The sequence below is a fragment of the Dermacentor silvarum genome, chromosome 6 (assembly GCF_013339745.2).
Source record: "Dermacentor silvarum isolate Dsil-2018 chromosome 6, BIME_Dsil_1.4, whole genome shotgun sequence".
Taxonomy (NCBI): Eukaryota; Metazoa; Arthropoda; class Arachnida; order Ixodida; family Ixodidae; genus Dermacentor; species Dermacentor silvarum.
Window position 1 is genome coordinate 149,893,006 of NC_051159.1, and position 17,807 is coordinate 149,910,812.

General features: G+C 45.9%; 1 protein-coding gene across 3 annotated transcripts in view; it reads right to left on the reverse strand.

Annotated features, from left to right (window-relative positions):
• The window catches only part of LOC119456222 (uncharacterized), a 97,245-nt gene that overhangs the window by 35,657 nt on the left and 43,781 nt on the right, over positions 1-17,807 (reverse strand). Inside the window, exon 1 of one of the 3 annotated variants that reach the window (XM_037717864.2) lies at positions 9,535-10,126. The exons of 1 other annotated variant lie outside the window; for it this stretch is intronic. In XM_037717864.2, the coding sequence (XP_037573792.1) occupies positions 9,535-9,616 (82 nt within the window). In that variant the 5' untranslated portion in view covers positions 9,617-10,126. Of the gene's footprint in view, positions 1-2,796; positions 3,297-9,534; positions 10,127-17,807 lie in introns of those variants that run through there. One more of the 3 variants, XM_049669604.1, reaches the window with a different exon arrangement.

The window sequence follows — 17,807 nt, forward strand, 5'->3', positions numbered from 1 at the left end:
TACCGCTTTTCTCTCGAACCCTAAGACAAAAGGTTGAGACAAGCCGCTATCGACCGCTTCGTTTGTCTTTCCTTCGAGAGCGGCACTTATTACTTCTGCTCACTAGCAGTGCGCGTCACTGCAACGCTACTGCGCATTTTCACGAAGCTGAGCGCTAAGTGTGTTAGTACAAAGCAACGGAACAGGAGAAACAATTTTCAGCTTGTATTTTATCTCCGACATATATGTTGCCTCAGTTAAGTAAGCAGGAACCATATCGAGATCACTTTCGGGGAGCCCGTTCTACTTTAATGCGTTGTGTGTTGTAAGCGGTACAGCGCGACGCCCCACTAAAGCGATGGGTGCCCTGTCAGTGCATTCGGTCTATACGACTGGAGAGTAACGCTTATGAAAGTAACGCCGGTCCTTCCGTCGGATCTGATTCAGCTGGTTTAGCTGACCTACGCGTCACTGAGAGTAACACCTCAAATTTATCGACCGAGAATGCGGACCCTCAAGACTCGGGACAAACGGTCATATCTGTAGGCGTTATATGGTTCGCGGGATAGTAGCATTTAGAGACGGAAAAGATCGGTCTGTAGTTTGTTCCAACCAAGGCGTCAAGTTAACTGTAAAGTTAAGCAGCTAGCGTGTCAGTGAAATGAAGAGCGCTTACCACGACTGCTGACGTAGTGGAGACCCTCAGCTTGGCATTGACGAGTACTTTTTTACCAAGATTTCGAGCAACTGGTAGAAGCGAGAATCAACGGTATATGAATTTACGTACATTTCATATTCGATGAACCGCATGTTCTCAAAACGAACACGTAGAAGCCTGACAAAATAGGCTTCTGACGATTGACCCAATGTAATCGTGAAAACACGACGGACGTGTTTTCGCCTGCATGCAACGTAGACGTACTGTGCACTGATGTTTGTACTAGGGATGAAAACGAAAAGAAATAAAAATAACACGAGAAAAGGCGCACTGCTCCGTTCTAGTTCCACCCCGTTCTTGGATCGGGTGCCAGCACTAAGCGTCGTCGCACTAAAACTTATTTGAAATCGCACAGGCCTGACGTGCGAAAGGAGGAGGAATCGTTCCTGGCTGTAACGTGCGCGTGCACAGGCACTTCAAAAGGCACATAATTGTCCAAGAATAATATAAATGTAGTATCACAAAGTATTCAGCGAGCAGTGAAAGCATTCTTTACGAGTAAGTGCATCCACTGTTCTGACTAGTCATTGTTCGATATGCCCTTCAAAACGTCGAACAGTTGCAGTAGCTGAGTATTTATATCATCGCCATTCACCTTCAACGATTAGAGCACAGTTGAATGCGCTCGTGCTTACTCGCATAAACGCTTACGTGTACCTGCCTAGAAACGTTATCTCAGAGCGAAACTTATTGAAGAAAAACAAAAGAAGACAAGTAATGTTTTATCTGGTCTAAAGGCACAGCTTGGAATCTAAGGATCTTATAGATACAAACAGGCATAGTGCTTAGACATGTAAGAAAGTTACCTGTTTCTTTGTCGGTCGCGTTCCGAAAACTTGTGCGCGAAGATGTGCGAATGTACACATTCGCTATGCGCATGCCATGTGCTGTTTTCTAACTAGTCCACTCTCATGCTAAGATTAGGCTGCTGTTCGTATGATTACTGTGTACGCCTACAGATCTCAAAGAACACGGAAAGGTCTCGCCGCAAATTATGTAGAGTTTTAGGGAACCATTCGGAAATCGCATATACATGGTGAAAACCGAAAACACGAACATACTGTACGGGCATCGCTGGACACCAAGTGGTACAGTGGAACTTCGCAGCGCGGTCATGCGGAGGCAAATGGGCTGTCCCAAGAAAAATTATACACAAGGCTGAAAGAAAGCGTCACAAAGAATAAATAGACTCAACTATGTAATGTTGACATCAGTCAGCCCTCAGTTTTATGTCATTCTTAAATGAATAGTTTAAATGAAGTAATAGCCAGGTCTTTAATTTATAATAGAACGACAGCAGAGGCAGCCTGAAACGTTTAGGGCGCGTTGAAAGACACCAGAACGATTTGTTTCTGACAAGGTGACCTTTGCGTATATATTTTTTCTTTTCTTGAGGTCAACGAAGTAATTTCAGGTGATCGCTTTCAGGGATTACTTCCGCAAGATTTCGCGTGACTAGCGCCAGACGCGTGTTGTCGTCTACGGACGACAGCGTTCCTGGGCTTCTGCCAGCGCCTGGCACTGCACCAATAATGCTGCCGTTGCTCGCAGATGCCGATGCGTCCGACACCAGTCTAGTGAAATCTCGCGAAAATATATGCTCGAAAGTATTCATCCGAGAATACGACCAGTGGATACGGCGCGCCGAAGCAGTGTTAGGTATTCATTTCAGAGGCTTTTGAAATCTACAACAAGCACGCCACGCAAGCAAATTTCCGAATCTCTTGATTACAGCATCTTATCAGCGTGCTCAACGATATTCGAACTGACGCGTAGGTCAAGTACACGACTAATAAAACAGCTGATATTGATTCTGAATTATAGAAAAACAGAGAAAAAGATCGAAATAAGATCACATAGGCTGTTGGCTGTTGGCTGCTGGTTCACATAGGTGCTGGCTGTTGACAGCTGGTTCAGCATGCTTAGAGTACTCTTCAATATATTGTTATATTTAATTCAAAGATCGTGCTTAAGGGAATTAATACTGCCAGATACGTCACTTTTTTTTCGCGTGTCCTCACATTTCAGCGACCGTGACGCCAAAGTACCGCGACTATAGCCCAAATGCCGACTTTCGTTTTGAACTCGTGTCCACTTACGCATGTGCACCTGGGAAGACAGACACTGTCGTTGCTCGCTTCGTCTCCTCGTCATGGTCACCGCAGCCGCTTCTCGTAAGCACTGGCGGTGGTGCTAGGCTCTCGCCACTGCGCATGACCTGGTATGCTCACTGCTAGAACTTCACCTTCGAGACACATTCCGGAGGACAGCAGCCCGTTTCTACTATCGAGGAATTGATTCTCCGGAAGAGCACAATCTTCGGCATCCAAGCGACGTCTTGCTGTAAACGTCCAGCCGACTTCTCGCTTCTCTAGAAGCGCACAGACGACGCCTTGCTGGGTATAGACTTTTCTCTTCCCCTACTCACTTCTGCAGAGGCGCTTGCACAGTCTTCTAGACATCCAGGCAACGTCTTACACTTCCAACTGTCAACTTCTCGCTTCTCCGCGGATGCCACACGCTCTTCTTGACATCTACGCAACGTGTCGCTACAGACTGCTCGACTGTCGCTGAACTTTCTTGAGTGTGGCGCTGCAGTCCCTGACCCCGTAGGCTGTTATATTCGCTCGCAGCGGTGCCGGTGTCGGCAAGCCAGCCTAGCAGTAGGCTAGACCGCAATCGTACGACTCGAGAAAAACGGGTCGGCGATAGCGGCGCGTTCAGTTTTCTCCCAGCGCGATTGCGACGGTTAGGAAACCCTTGGTGGCGCGTTCTTTTTTTTTTCTCACGGCTGCGCATAGCTGTCACGGTCACTCCAAGTGGGTCTCGCGCGCCGTAAGGGATCTCCGTCGGGCTGTGTTTATTGCATGGCCGCCTGCACGGGTTCTGAGGCTCGCGCAGATACCGCATTTACTCGAACGTAGGCTGGTACATTAAGATATATCCTAATGTATCATTCTTAAGAGCTAGATATCGAATACGAAGGAATCGAGTCGGCCTGAATTCGAAGATGCGGTTCCTACGGCTTCCACAGCACGCTTCGCGCACCTCGCGCCGGCTGACACCCCACAGTGCACAGGGAGCTTACGATACAAATGACTTTCGACTAGTATATCGCAGGAAAAAATTACTGAACGAACGAAGAAATTAATGAATCAATGAAACATTTTATTTCCATAAGTATGGCTCGTGCCCTAGCTAAGGAATGACAGTTGAGTTAGAGAATGGGAAACGAGGGTTGGCGCTGGGGATTAGGTAGCAAGAGCTTCTGAGATGTGATAGGGGACGCCAGTCGTCTTGTCATTTCACAGTAGCGGTAACGCCCCCTTCGTGGCTTAGTTGCATACGGAGAGTGACAAAATCAGGTTGAGCTCGCTCGTAGTGTCCCTTTTTTTTCCGAGTCGGTTTGCAGTCGAGCAAGCTTATTTATTTATAAGATCTTCCGTTCATTTCGAATCGGCCTGATATCTAGACCGGTCTAAGTGCGAGTAACTACGGTACCTTCCGGCGGTCTGGGCGCCATGAATGCAAAAAGTGCGAATGGAAGGCAACAGGCCGGCACGAAGAAAGCAAAGCGGCGTCATTGGTCCTTGAGACCGAGTTTCTTCCTGACGACTCTTGGCGGGGAGAGGATTCCAGTGCAGGGTCAATATAGGCAAGGTCGGCTGGTGCGAGAGGACGCGATGCACGACGAAAGGGGGGGGGGGGGGGGAGGAGAGGAGTCAACGGAGAGGGGAGTATCATCAAATAACGCACCGACATTTCTAGTTTGTTTCTATGCGAGCTCTCACTGGCACGTGCGGCTCCTGGCTTGCGATAAGACCTTCAAAGGACAGGGTAAGATTTTCGCCTGCTGACGAAATGATTGGATATTAGCTAACAGGTTGAGAAATTCATACTCTTAGAAGGACACAAAGAAACGTGGACAGAGCGCTGGCGTAACTAATATGGATTCGCAATTCCAACTCAACCAACTTCTTCTTTCTGGGGTTTTACGTGCCAAAACCAGCAATTCCAACTCAACCAGTTCAGCACTTTAACAATATTCCAGCCTATATATATTTTTCCCCCTCAGGCTCGGCTCACAAAATAGTGGCACGAAAAAGGCGAGAATCAGACCGAGAGAAGCTAATTATTATTGTCTACGAATCAAGGCATTTATTCACCAAAACAGACGTTATTTAAAAATAACTTATTGTCGTTTCTTACCTCAATGTAAAAAAAAAAAATACGTAGCCGACTATATTATAGTTTCTAGCAAGAGGAAGAACGATTAGATTCCACTGGTGGCGGTACACGATCGAGAAACGCCTACCCGGGAAAAACTGGAGTAGAGAGAGAGAGATAAGTTTAATGATGCGAAATGCAGAGAGGTCGGCCTGAAAACTGGAGTAGAAATGCTAATGACACCAGTATTGTTAGCTAAACTGGAGTAGAAATGCTTAGCTAACAATACTAGTGTCATTAGCAGATGGGAAACTTCAGGTTGCGCGCACAGCGTCAGATGATTTAATATTATAAAGAGGGCTCTTCTGTATCTTTTCCTTTTGTCATGTCAGGACATCACAATGACTGCCAGTATGAGCACCCAGCGTGAAATGGTTGCAAAGTGGTTGCAGGTTCAAATGGTTGAAATGCAGCGAACTGCATATACTTGTATATGAACACGTAGAAGACAGCATTGGACGGCAGAAAACCAATTGGTGTGATGAAATCTTGAAATATCCAGGGATTGCACGGAATGAGCTGACGGAAGACAAAGATACGTCTTGCGATACGCAAGACAGAGATACTCAAGACGTCTTCGTCCTCCATTGGAAAGAAGATAGGTTGATGAAATCTTCTTCTTTCTTCTTCTTCTTCTTCTTCTTCTTCTCTTCTTCTTCTTCTTCTTCTTCTTCTTCTTCTTCTTCTTCTTCTTCTTCTTCTTCTTCTTCTTCTTATTATTATTATTATTATTATTATTATTATTATTATTATTATTATTATTATTATTATTATTATTATTATTATTATATAGAGCTCAAAATTGCTGTCGATAATTTGGAAGATGCTGTTTGCTTCCGTCCGCAGCCCAGACTGCTGTCGACCTGCAAATCACTATATGGAATGGCGCAGACGTCCATGAATTGCGACAGGTGGTTCAGTCAAAACAGAATTAAGCTTCGTGCTAGATTGTAAACATTACATAATGCGAAGCTGTACTTGCAACTGTTATCTGAAGCCGCTTTGGCTCTTCATACCTCCACCCAATCGCTACAATGATTCTAAATGAAGATAACGAGCACTATAGCTACAATATCAACAAAACGGTGTGCCCTACACTTCCTTCCGCGCGAGTTCTATTCCGCGGCGAAATTTGAAGTCAGAAAAGTCCTACTTGTTTGATGCCTCGGCACGGCGCAAACAGAAAGCTTGTCTTTTTTTTTTCTGCTTCGTTTTTTAGTGTTGACTTCCTGTATAGTCACTGATGAATTAGTAGAAAACGGTTGCACCGTCATTTATTTTTGAAGTAACGTTTTGCATTCTCAGAAGCGTTGCAATTCATTCGCATCTGCTGCACTGCAGCCTTTACAGCAATCCAAACTTATTGCGAACCCGTCGCCACTTCCCGCAAGTGTTGTGGGATACAGGAAAAAAAAAAAAAGCGTCTATACATGCATGCGCTTGAGGTTGCGAACCATCATCCGGCCTCACAAGCGTTACACGTGTGCAGTTTTCATACCCCCCCCCCCCCCTTTTTTTTTTCTACGACCTTGCAGGCAAACGAAGTTTGGGAAGCGAGAGCATGCACACTAAAAACAATATTTTCTGTAACAGCTGTAGCTGTTTCTGAGAACTCAGACGCGCTGTTCGTAGAGCCTGCACAGCCAGCCATGCAGGTGTATACAGTTCTGTAAACAACCATACGCATATACAAAAAATATGCACGCCCACACACACGCAGACAAGGACGCACACGTGCTATGCATGTCACGGACCATCGTCAGCGGCGCAGTAGCTTGTCTAGCATCGTGTTCTTCTTCTTTCTGGAGTTTTACAGTGCCAAAACCAGTTCTGATTATGAGGCACGCCGTAGTGGAGCGCTCCGGATTAATTTTGACCACCTGGGGTTCTTTAACGTGCACTACAACGCAAGCCTCGTGTTGCGAGTGAACTTATTTCATTGCTTACATTCAGCCCCTTCCACAAAACAGGCTAATGAGCAATCCTTGCCTGTGTAATCTATCTATCTATCTATCTATCTATCTATCTATCTATCTATCTATCTATCTATCTATCTATCTATCTATCTATCTATCTATCTATCTATCTATCTATCTATCTATCTATCTATCTATCTATCTATCTATCTATCTATCTATCTATCTATCTATCTATCTATCTATCTATCTATCTATCTATCTATCTATCTATCTATCTATCTATCTATCTATCTATCTATCTATCTATCTATCTATCTATCTATCGTTTGATCGCATATTCAGTGCATCCATATCGCTGCTCATCGCCTTCTTCTTACGGCCTTATCTACTGCTTCCCAGTATACGTCACTTTTTGTTACGTCTCTCCTTATCTCTCTCTGTCTTCGTAACCTTCGCTATGAAGTTACACTAAGATCATCAAACCAATGTGCTTTTCGTCGCAATTTCTGACTTTACATGGAAATAATCATTCTCCCTATTCATCCGGCACGGTCGTCGTGCTATGGGGACCATAGTCACACCGACATAGCGGCGTTTCGACCGAGCGTTACCTCCATTTGTTACTGAGCCCCAAATGCCCGTTCTCTCGAAATATTGAGAACTTGTAGAAAAAGGGGTGGGGGGGGGGGGAGCAGTAATTGGGACTCAGCAATAAGTTATGTGTAAATTGGTCCTGATATTTGGTTGCTGCAGTTGCTGGAACATTTCCCGACAAGGAACGGTGACCGAACACAGCACAATACACACAAACACACCACAGCTCAAACTTCTACACTGTTGAAGTATTGAAGCATTCCTTTGAGCTATGATCTGCACGTGAAACCTAGAAGAGTACCATGTGGAATGATCTTGTCGCATGTTTGCATGTGCCTTACTGCATTGGCGTAGCCAGAAATGTTTTTTTGGGAAGGGGGAGGGGGGGGGCGGGGGCACGTACTTGTCTAGAGACGGGTAGCGTGAGGGGAGGGAGGAGGGGGGGGGGGGCTGGGCAGGCCCCATACTAACACAGAAATTTTAGGGGCCTTTATATAGTGACGTTTGTTATTACATAGGCCCTCAGTGATACTTTAATAACGTAGCAGAATGCTGAACGTGCACCATGGAGAATCATGCTGTCTTGCAAAGCTCTGCTATTGAAAAAAAAAAAAAAATCTTTATCTTTTCTTTTCTTTTTTTTTCTAATTTTTTAAAGTTTTGACGCTGAAGTGCCTTGTTGGACATTACGCGCTTTGGATGTTCGCTATTACTATAGCCAAGCGAATTAGTCCTGACCGATCAGTGCAACTATTGCCCATAAAAATATCCGTGCATGAAGCTGCACAGTTTGAGACATTGGACTGCGGTTTCCGCTAAACGAAAACAAACCGTCTGCTCGTGCGACATGTTTTCACTGTAAATATGGCGGGGATTAGACAAAGTAGTGAGACGGGATGTCAGTGCAGTGCCCTGTACTCAAATTGCGCAATATAGAAAAGCGAAGCGCGAAACTAATTGTGTTCTATTAAGTACATTTTTTTTGCATTTACATTTACCTATAATATCCGGAAACTTCATTAGAAATTAGGATTGTCGACATCTGATAGCGCTCAATTTGCAGCAACCTGCAGAGTGAAATGCCTTGGCCGAAATGCAGGCAAGTGGCCTGAAGCGCGACCAAAGTAAATAAATTCATCGTTTTCTGTGGTGACAAATTCCAAGTGGGAGTTATTAGCATCAAGTACGTGATTTAAAAAATCGACACTTGTACAAGAGGCATTTGATCACAACGTTTGCAACGCTGGGTCACCTCAGCCTGGGCCCTTAACGCGCCGAAAGTTCAGCATTCATGCATTCTAGTATACATTGGGCTTGAACAGTGCTAATGGTCCTGCAATAGAGTTGAGTCTCAAATAAACATTCGTCTGATTCCTTGAGGCGTGACTCTCTTCGACGAGCACGCAAAGATCTCGCATATTTGTAGCATTAGGATTGCCGCATTGCAATACCGACATACTATACATAAATGTATTTAATCTGCAACATGAACGAAAGCTATATGAAGAGAAGCCGTTACGTCTGCTAAAATAAAGGCTTCATTAAAGATAATATATAGCTCGCCCACGTTGAAATGGGAACCGCCATACTGCATACCTGCGCTTCTATTCAGGTCACTGTTCCTTGTTTAACAATCGTGAAATTCGTGTGTCCGCATAGCTACAGCAAACGAGAGAGGATACAGTGATCCCGTACTATATTTATAACACAATAAGTTCACGTAATTGAGAGGGCCTGAAAGAATTATTGTGGTCAGAGTAGGACACGATGGCTCAATAATATGCGCGTGAAACTCTACTTCGAATGATTGGGTTGAAGTAGGAAAAATAATTAAAAATGAAACGAGTAAAATAGATGGAAAAGAAAAATTTCACTGGCGCACGTACACAAACTACCAGAAAATGTTCTAAATAAATGACACAGATACGCGAACTGGATATCCCAGCAAGACGTCATTGAGGCCCCTGTTCGGAAAGAAACTCAAAAGAACTTTTCTGGAGCGTAAAGAAGTATAGTAGCAGCAGTCTCCAGTGGTCCCAGTGCTGGCTCAACGACGGAGCTGCGGCCAATCATATGGACAGAGAACGATAAACTCACGGGTGATGCGAGGCTGGGAGAGGTTGGTGTTGTGGATGGGGAACATCCTGACGCGGACACGGGTGCACGCCGATCCTGGCATCTGGTCGCCGATTCACCGAGGTCGCGACCACGGCCTGACACGCAGCTAGGAGCTAGACTTCAACGAACACAGCCGACTCGAGTCGGAACGGGCAGTTCGGCGGCGACCAGAAGAGAACGTCCCAGGCGCCGCCACGCAGTCACCGAGAGCTCCAGGAGGACGAAGAGAACGAGACCAAAACACACGCGCGGGGCACGCGGTCCGCTCCGCGTGGGTCGGTCACCGTACTAACACTCCCGAGCCGCAGCTGCCCGTCGCCCGTACTAAAGCGGCCGCGATCCCACTGCAATATCAGCAAGAGCACAGGCGGTTCAGCTGTTTCGTCGGTTCGGATGTATACGCGGCGAGAGCGTGGTGATGAGGTGAGAGGAAAAGCTCGGAAGGCTGAGCCGCTGAGCTGCTCCGGGGCCGCGGTGGCTGCCAGTCCTCTAGCCCGCGCTGGCGGGTTTTCCCCGTCGTTCTCTGGCAGTAGTTCCTTGCCGCTCGACGCTCGCCGGCGGAGTGAACGCGAAAGCGGTTGTTCGGGGAATGACCCTCCTTGTTGGGGGCCGCTTGGGATGTTTGCTGTTCTTTGCTGTTGTGTACACGCTGCCCGGGGGCCTTTTTTCCTGCTCCGGGCTAGGTCGTGGGCCGGCGTCTTCTGTGGCCGGTCCAGGGGAAGAAGACCTGATGGGAAAGAGGAGCACCTCAGCGCGCGCTCTCCTTCTGAGTGGTTCCTCTTGCTTGACGCCGCGTTCCACGCGAGAGCGAAAGCTGGCTCGGTATCTGTGTCAGACGCCGGCTCGTCATACATAATTGGATCGTCTTTGTTGTTTGTGAGCGTTAGGCTTTGCTTCGCTCACCGCCCATCTGCCTGTCTGTCTGTCTGCACTGGTCGTTCGGGTCCCAGCGTCGCGGGCAAGGTCGCGCTGCGAAGGAACTCCGGGCTTCTTCTGTTTTGCATTTATGCTGCCCACTTTTCTTTCCGCGGGCGTCGCCGAAGATGGGTCCTCCACGCATGCCGGTAGTTTTCCGATGCCCGGGTCATTGCCAATGTCGAAGCGGGAGAATCCCCCTCATGTACGGGTGGCGCTTTCGCGCACGAAATACGAATATACCCGACGTGCCTCTAGAAAAGAACTGATGGGTACGGCCTCGCCCTGGAGGTCAAGGAAGGAAGCACACAGATGGAGTGGCCTGGCGAGCGCCAGCAAAGTGTAATCGATACCCTTACTCCTCGATCGCAGCATCTCACGCAGTCGTTCTTCTGAACGCGGCTATGATTCGTAAAAGCCACAAAAAATTAACTCAAGTACAGCGCTTTGCAAAAGTTAGCACAGCACTGTGCGCGTTACCACTGGTCTGCTTGCGGTATGTCTGGTTGGTCCCTTATAGGAATATAGTTGGACAGTGCATACAGCATCTACTGGCATCATGCAGACTAACTTGTTATCTAGTGACCGCAGACAAATGACACCCCACAGTTGATTCCCTTTGCTATAAGTGTGATATAACCTACGGACGTGTTATGAATCATATAAGAGTCTGTGAAGTCAGAAGACCATAAAATGTCTTTAGACAGTCTATTACAGGAAGTTTATAGAAATTGTCCACACGCAGTACAGTGCCCCGATAAGTGTCGGAAGACTTTCTGTACGTTGGCATAAACTTAAATTTGTGTGAGGTGTGCATATTATCACAGTCCTTGTTCTCCACAATTGCCGGAGGTATCTCTTTGCAGATCATTGAAGTGTTACCCGTGGCACAACGTGAAACCCGTGGCACGGTATGGAATGAGTAATAGCCACACAGTTACTTGCATGAAAACTTCTGACAAAGTATGAAATCTAATGCTCCAATACGTGGGGCATTCATGAAGTTCGTATTATCTTTACCATAAATTTGAAACAGGTGTACACGATAGGCCTCAAAACGATAACTTGTCTCTCTAGTTCTAGCGGTATATAAAAATTTTGTTCTATGTAGTACTGGGGAACACCGCTGGGGCATCAAAACAGAAATGGCAGCGTCCACACTGTACACTGCCGCCAGCTAATCTCGAATTTCCTTGGCATTGTGTTCCTTGAAATGCAGAAAGCGGATCACTGCTGATGCTACAATGAACTATTCCGGTGGACGCTGCCATTTTTGCTTTGATGCTTACAGGTGTTCTGCGATACTACATATAAGAAGGGTTTACAGTCCGCTAAAGCTAGAGAGACTTGCGCTCATTTTGACGCCTATCGTGTACGCCTGTTCCAAATTTACATATAGTACCGATAACCTTAACTTTATGAACGCCCCTCGTAGTCAGCACGCTGACTTCCGGCGATGACATTTGCTGCCTTTAACGCCGTTGTTTCTGTTCTTCATGAATGATGCTTTTGTGGCAGAGAAAGATCACCATCATCGTCACCACCACCACAACCACCACCACGAGGAAAGATGACGAAACAATACAATGAACTAAGCACTGGGCTGCCCAATGCTGTACAGGCGCAGTGTATCTGGACAAGTTCACAAGAACTAAATGCGCGCAAGGTACACAGACTATTTTTTTTTCAACGAGTGAGCACTCGGCCGCTGATGCCAGCACTAAACTTATCCTGTCCGTGGCAGTTGAACTGAAAATGTGCTTCGAAATTTCTTCCGGTTTTGCCTTTATATAGGAGCATAAATGCGCCGAGACACACACAAGAGCGGTTTCCTGATAATTCCGCACATTTCGTTTTGATCATTGTCGGTTTTAATCTTTTTTTTATTTCAATATATTCGCGTTGTGAACAAGACGACGAGTCTCGCTTAAGTTCTAGGAGGTCTCCGTAGACTCGCTTATCTTGGCCACCTTGTGTTTCGTATGGACAACACATTACCGGCCGCACCATCGCACTGTCATCACATTTCCCGTCAGTGTTCTTTTTACGCAATTCCTTGCTCCAAAGGAAGCCTTTGGACTTCACCGTAGCAGGGCATTAGCAATTCTGCGCAATTGATTATATCAGCGGGCACTTCAAGCAGTTTCCGTGTTGTTTCTTTTATCCTTTCTTTGTCTCTGTTTCAAATAAAATCATCGGGGCAGTGCTTGACCTGACGAAAATAATGAAACAAATATACTCGTATATTAGTACTTCGACTAACCTTTAATTGCAGCTCAAGTGGCGCCTTGCAATCGATGACCTGCTGGCGTAACGCTAACCTTGTATTAGCTCTCTGTAAATAAATCTTCAATAAAGCACCAAAATGGCACCTGTGTTGGTAGTTGGGCAGCTTTTATTTATCGGTGCTTCAGAGAAAAAGAAATCTGGGAATGTAATCCTTGTTATTATTGCTAATCCTAAATTTTCAGGAAGAAAATACGAAGTTTTGGTTGCAGAAATTAAACGACATCAGGGATCAGTAGCAGCCGTCCTTTGATCTCATAGCTTTGGGTTTCACTTCGAGCGCTGGTCTGCTTTCCAAAGCCGATGTGGAGCCCATGAAGTATTACCTGTCACACATATTTTGACGTTATGATCTGAGGCAACTTCAATGGGGCCACTTCGAGGCCACTTCACGTGAACATGTGCATCATATCTGAATAGCGTGCTTCAGAGAACGACCTCTTACATTCTTGATTAAGATGGGTTAGATATAGTATGACCTGCCTGGAACTACCGATCCTGCAAACTTTTGTAGAAGATAATTTAAGCACTGCTAATAACTGCTCACAACATGCATGATATTTAAACCTAACCCTTGTCCGTTTGTGAGCAAAAGCCGCGACTGAACCATATCTCGTAAACGTTTGGCAAGCACGTTCGTTGTCGTCTTCGTTGAAAGCGCCAATTTAGTTTCACGCTTGGTTTGATTATTGGTTTATTGGCTTCTGGTAGTTGTTTTACGCCCCCCTTTTTTTACTTCTCAGTAGATGATAACTTGGTCTTTCCAACCACAATTACGAATGGTGTAGGACTGTGTTAACGTGCGCCAAAGCGATATACGAAAACGCAGAGACGAGAGACACAAAGCCGTGTGACAGAAAAGCATCGGTCAAGATGAAGAGCCAAGTGGCAACAACAGATGTGCGACCAGCAGTGATGCAATGCTTCCTTCGAAGAAGTCTATCATGCAAAAGTTCCAGGTACGTCTTATCCATATTCAAGGTACGTGTGCAGTGCGATACGGAAGCATGTGAGTTCGAAACAAGCATATTCGATGGGCGGTGAAGGTCTCGAATGCCACAACCAAGATTCACGACTTAATAACTGAGGATGAGGTGGTTTCGACTACTTAATGAGATGGGACAGCCACTGCGTCAGTGGGATGAAGATTGATGTCTCACGGAAGGGGAAAAGAAACGCTGACACTCGTACGAGTTGGCAGTGCACGCTGTCGACGACGATCTCGAAACGAAGGAGCTCTGGAAGGAGTGAAGAATTGATAGGAGAACGTAAAAGCAAAAAAAAAAAAGGCTCATTGCAATCAACGACGCCATTGGAGACAGCTGTCTATGCTTCACCTCGAGAGCTGACGCGAGCGCAGGACCACAGCATGCTTCCTACATTACGTAAGCTTCCGCGCAGACCAACTTGCATTTAATTAAAGCTGTGTTTTTTTTTTACAATTTGTACCTAGAGTGTAGAGAACATACGTTTATTCCTAGATGCACAAGAACACTTGCGTGTAATACAAAGTGATAGCCCTCATGGCCACGAATTAACATCGCGGTGTTGCTAGGAAGACGCAGGCGATGCAAGTCTGCCGCTGCCTTGTTATAAGATGACCTTTCCTCCTTCCATACGCAAATGTAAGCTCCACCCTGCAACCGATGTCCAGTATGATGGCAGTACGCAGGCATTTCGCGCACCTTGTGCCACGCAATGACGGTTTCAGTGACGCAGTACTCCAGCTGTCTGAACGCCATGCGGTCATGATGCAGCAGTGTCTTAGTGTGCAGGGCAAGAGGGCACGTGGCGTGATCGAGAATACTTAAGATAGTCTCAGTGACGCCAACGTATCCGCATGCGATTAGCCGAGAGGTGGGAAGGCTTTCTTTGTAAGTATGCTTCGCACAAAACCCGAATGTGGAAATGTGTCTTCGCCATTTGCGACCTCTATGTGATTTCTGCACTAAAATAGAGAACAAGACATGCAAAATTGCAAACCTTGATATTATTTCCCGAAGTGTGCCACGAAATGCATGGGCGTTCCAGTTACTTTTGTGCTTTAATGCATAAAAAGCGTTTTGTTCATAAAGTAAGTGGAACAAAGATGCGTGTTTTACGGTGAGTTGGTGGCGGATATCTCGAAACTGGTGTAATCTTGGAAATTATTTTCAAGCGGATATGTCTTGCAATCTCACCCGATACAATTCGTAAATTTCAGTATGTGCTCTAAGATAATTAATCAAGAAATTAATTAGTGTATATTTTGTTAATTAGTTGAACATGTGTTTCGATTTCTCGTGATAGTAATGTCCGCCTCTCTGAATAATCCGGCTCAAGGGCTATGATTATGTTATCTGCGACAGGCGATTTTTAAAGAAAATTTGGAAAACTTCGAAACATTCACCCCGTATATACATTCTCCGAGTCGCCGCGGCGTTTCTGATGAGAAACTAAACGTCAGCTTAGATGCATGAAGGAAATCTTGTCGCTGCACGCGGTCGTTATTATCGCTCTCGTCCCCGCTGTGCTCTTGCTTATCACTGATTTTGGATCGCCCATAGAATTCTGAGCACTGTGCCTGGCGTTATCTCGCTGTTTTTCGGCAGCCTGGATGCGGCCGCCGTGTTTGCTTTGTGCTGCTCGCTTCTTCCGCGATAAAGCGTCGCCCTCCTGCACATTCCGTTCCTTCAAATGACGGGCAGTTTCTCTTTTATCTCCACAAATCGGCGACTGTCGCCCTTTACCGACGACCGCGCATCGTATGTCTTTAGAACGCGGCTCGCCTTTCCATACGGCGCTTTAGAGACGCTTTTCATTTTCTTTTTCACTCCCCTATATTCCCCTTTCCACGTGTAGGGTAGCCAACTGGACAAAGTCTGGATCAAGGAGGTTAAAAAAATAGAATTTTTTTCATACCGCCTTGGTCTAGATAACCTTCATGTCTTTCTTTCCCTCCTCTCTCATTTTCTTACAGAAGCTTTACATGTCTTTGCTGTAAACGAAGTCGATTATTCTTCGGCACCTTCATCGCGATAGAAAACCCGCAGATGGGACTTCTCATTGATGCATTTGTAGCAGAATGAGAGTAAAGGACACTGCGCAATTATTATTATTATTATTTGATATGAAAACACACATATGCAATCGATAGAGAGGGAAATAGAGAGGATGCAGGCTGGCAACTGCGCCTGAGAGGGACACAATGCCTGCCTGAAGGAGTGGGTAGAAAAATAAGTTGAAGATAGGAAGCAGGGAAGTAAAGACGAAAGAAACAGCAATATGACAGGTCACGAAGGCAAAAAAAAAAAAAAAGAACAAACACCACAAAGTATACAGTGCGCCAGTAGGAACAGACCAATCACGGACCCACAAGAAAGAAGAAAAATGAACACTATGCCAAAGAAACAAAGGGGAGAGAACGGGGTCTGACTCCCGTTTTGCTGGATTGCCAACTTCTAAGAGGTTCTATTTAAATAGATTGGCCTTACTCTGCGCGGGATTTGTTAAGTATCGAGTAGATTTTCGTTAATTTTGTTTGCTGCTTTCATTTCTTTTCCATTTAAGGTTGAATCAGTTTTATTTGCAGCGATACGTCTGAGGCCGCATTGATGTCCAGGAACTCTCCTGGGCAGGGGCGCTCCGCCTGGACAGCATTTCTCAAACCTTTGGAGACTTATCTCCGCAGCGGCGTGAGCAGCATTTCCGTCACGCTGGTTCCATCGGGTAATGACTCTATCAGGCTGAAATTGAATAACCCCAAAGCAATTCAAGAGCTACTTCATGCCATGACTCTTCACTACCAGAGTATCACCGATGTCCGGCAGTTCAGTCGCGGCGGCATAGTGTGCCGGTCGCCAGACGAGGCTTGCATAGCGGATCTCCTGAAGTGCTCGTCATTTGCCTATGTCCCGGTGAGTTCGTTTATACCACCACATCTTGCATGCACCAAGGGACTCGTGCGCGGAGTAGACTTACAACTCGCTCCATCTGAAACCCTGGAGAAACTCGCCATGGCTGGAGTTGTAGCAGTTTACCTCCCTAATAGCATTGTGGAAAATATTAGGGTCCCCACTGAGTTGGTTATTGCGACATTTGCTGGTACATGGTGCCCATCAGAAATCAAAGCATGGCCTCCTGTATTCATGGTTGAAACTCTTGCTTCACGTCCCCTACAATGCCGTAATTACTGGAGATTCGGTCATAGTGCTAGTGGGTGCAAATCTGGATTGCACTGTTGCACGTGTGGTGAGGGCCACTCTAATATCGACTGCATTGCCCAAGATGAGAAGTGTCGCCTCTGTGAAGATGCACACACAGCGGACTGTTCAAATTGTCCCGATAGTGTGCAAGAAACTCATGTGCTAGAAGTTATTGACAAGTGGAGGTGCTCCAAGAGACGTTATGACGATTGTCAAGGAGACGACCCACGGGTACGCTGGAGTTACCGCACGTCAAACTTCTCTTTCACGGATGCGATCTTTGTTTGCGCAGAGAGTTAAGCCGCAGTTGAAAAGGCAATGACAAAAGCGATGGATCGATTAGTCGCCAGCCACTCAGAATTTTTATGCCAGCTAATCAGTACTCAGATGGCTAACCTCATAAATATAAATCCATCTCATCCTCTTCTAACTTCTAAGCTAGCAATTCCGGAAGAAGTAAAGAATATCAACAACGGGAGTTCGCTTCCCTCTGATGGCAGCCGTGAGATATATAAATCCTGGGTGAATTCTGACCAAATTGACAAGTTGTACTTACACGTCCCTGCTGACGTTAAACTCGATGCTCAAGCTCAAAAATGTAGCCGGCCCCCATTAAACCGTGCTTCTTCCATGTCACCTCAGAATAAGAAGAAAAAATTATCCGCCTAATAAGCTCTTCAAGGAGGGTATTTTGGAGAAAGTTGTTGCTAGTGTAGTACTATCTTCACCATAGGGTCTTTAAAAGTATTGCAGTGAAACTGTCGTTCAATTTTTGCAGCTTCCACAGATTTAGTCGGGTCTCACTGTTCAATTAAATCCAGACATAATCATTTTACTAGAAACATGCCTAGACCCAGAAAAAAATTA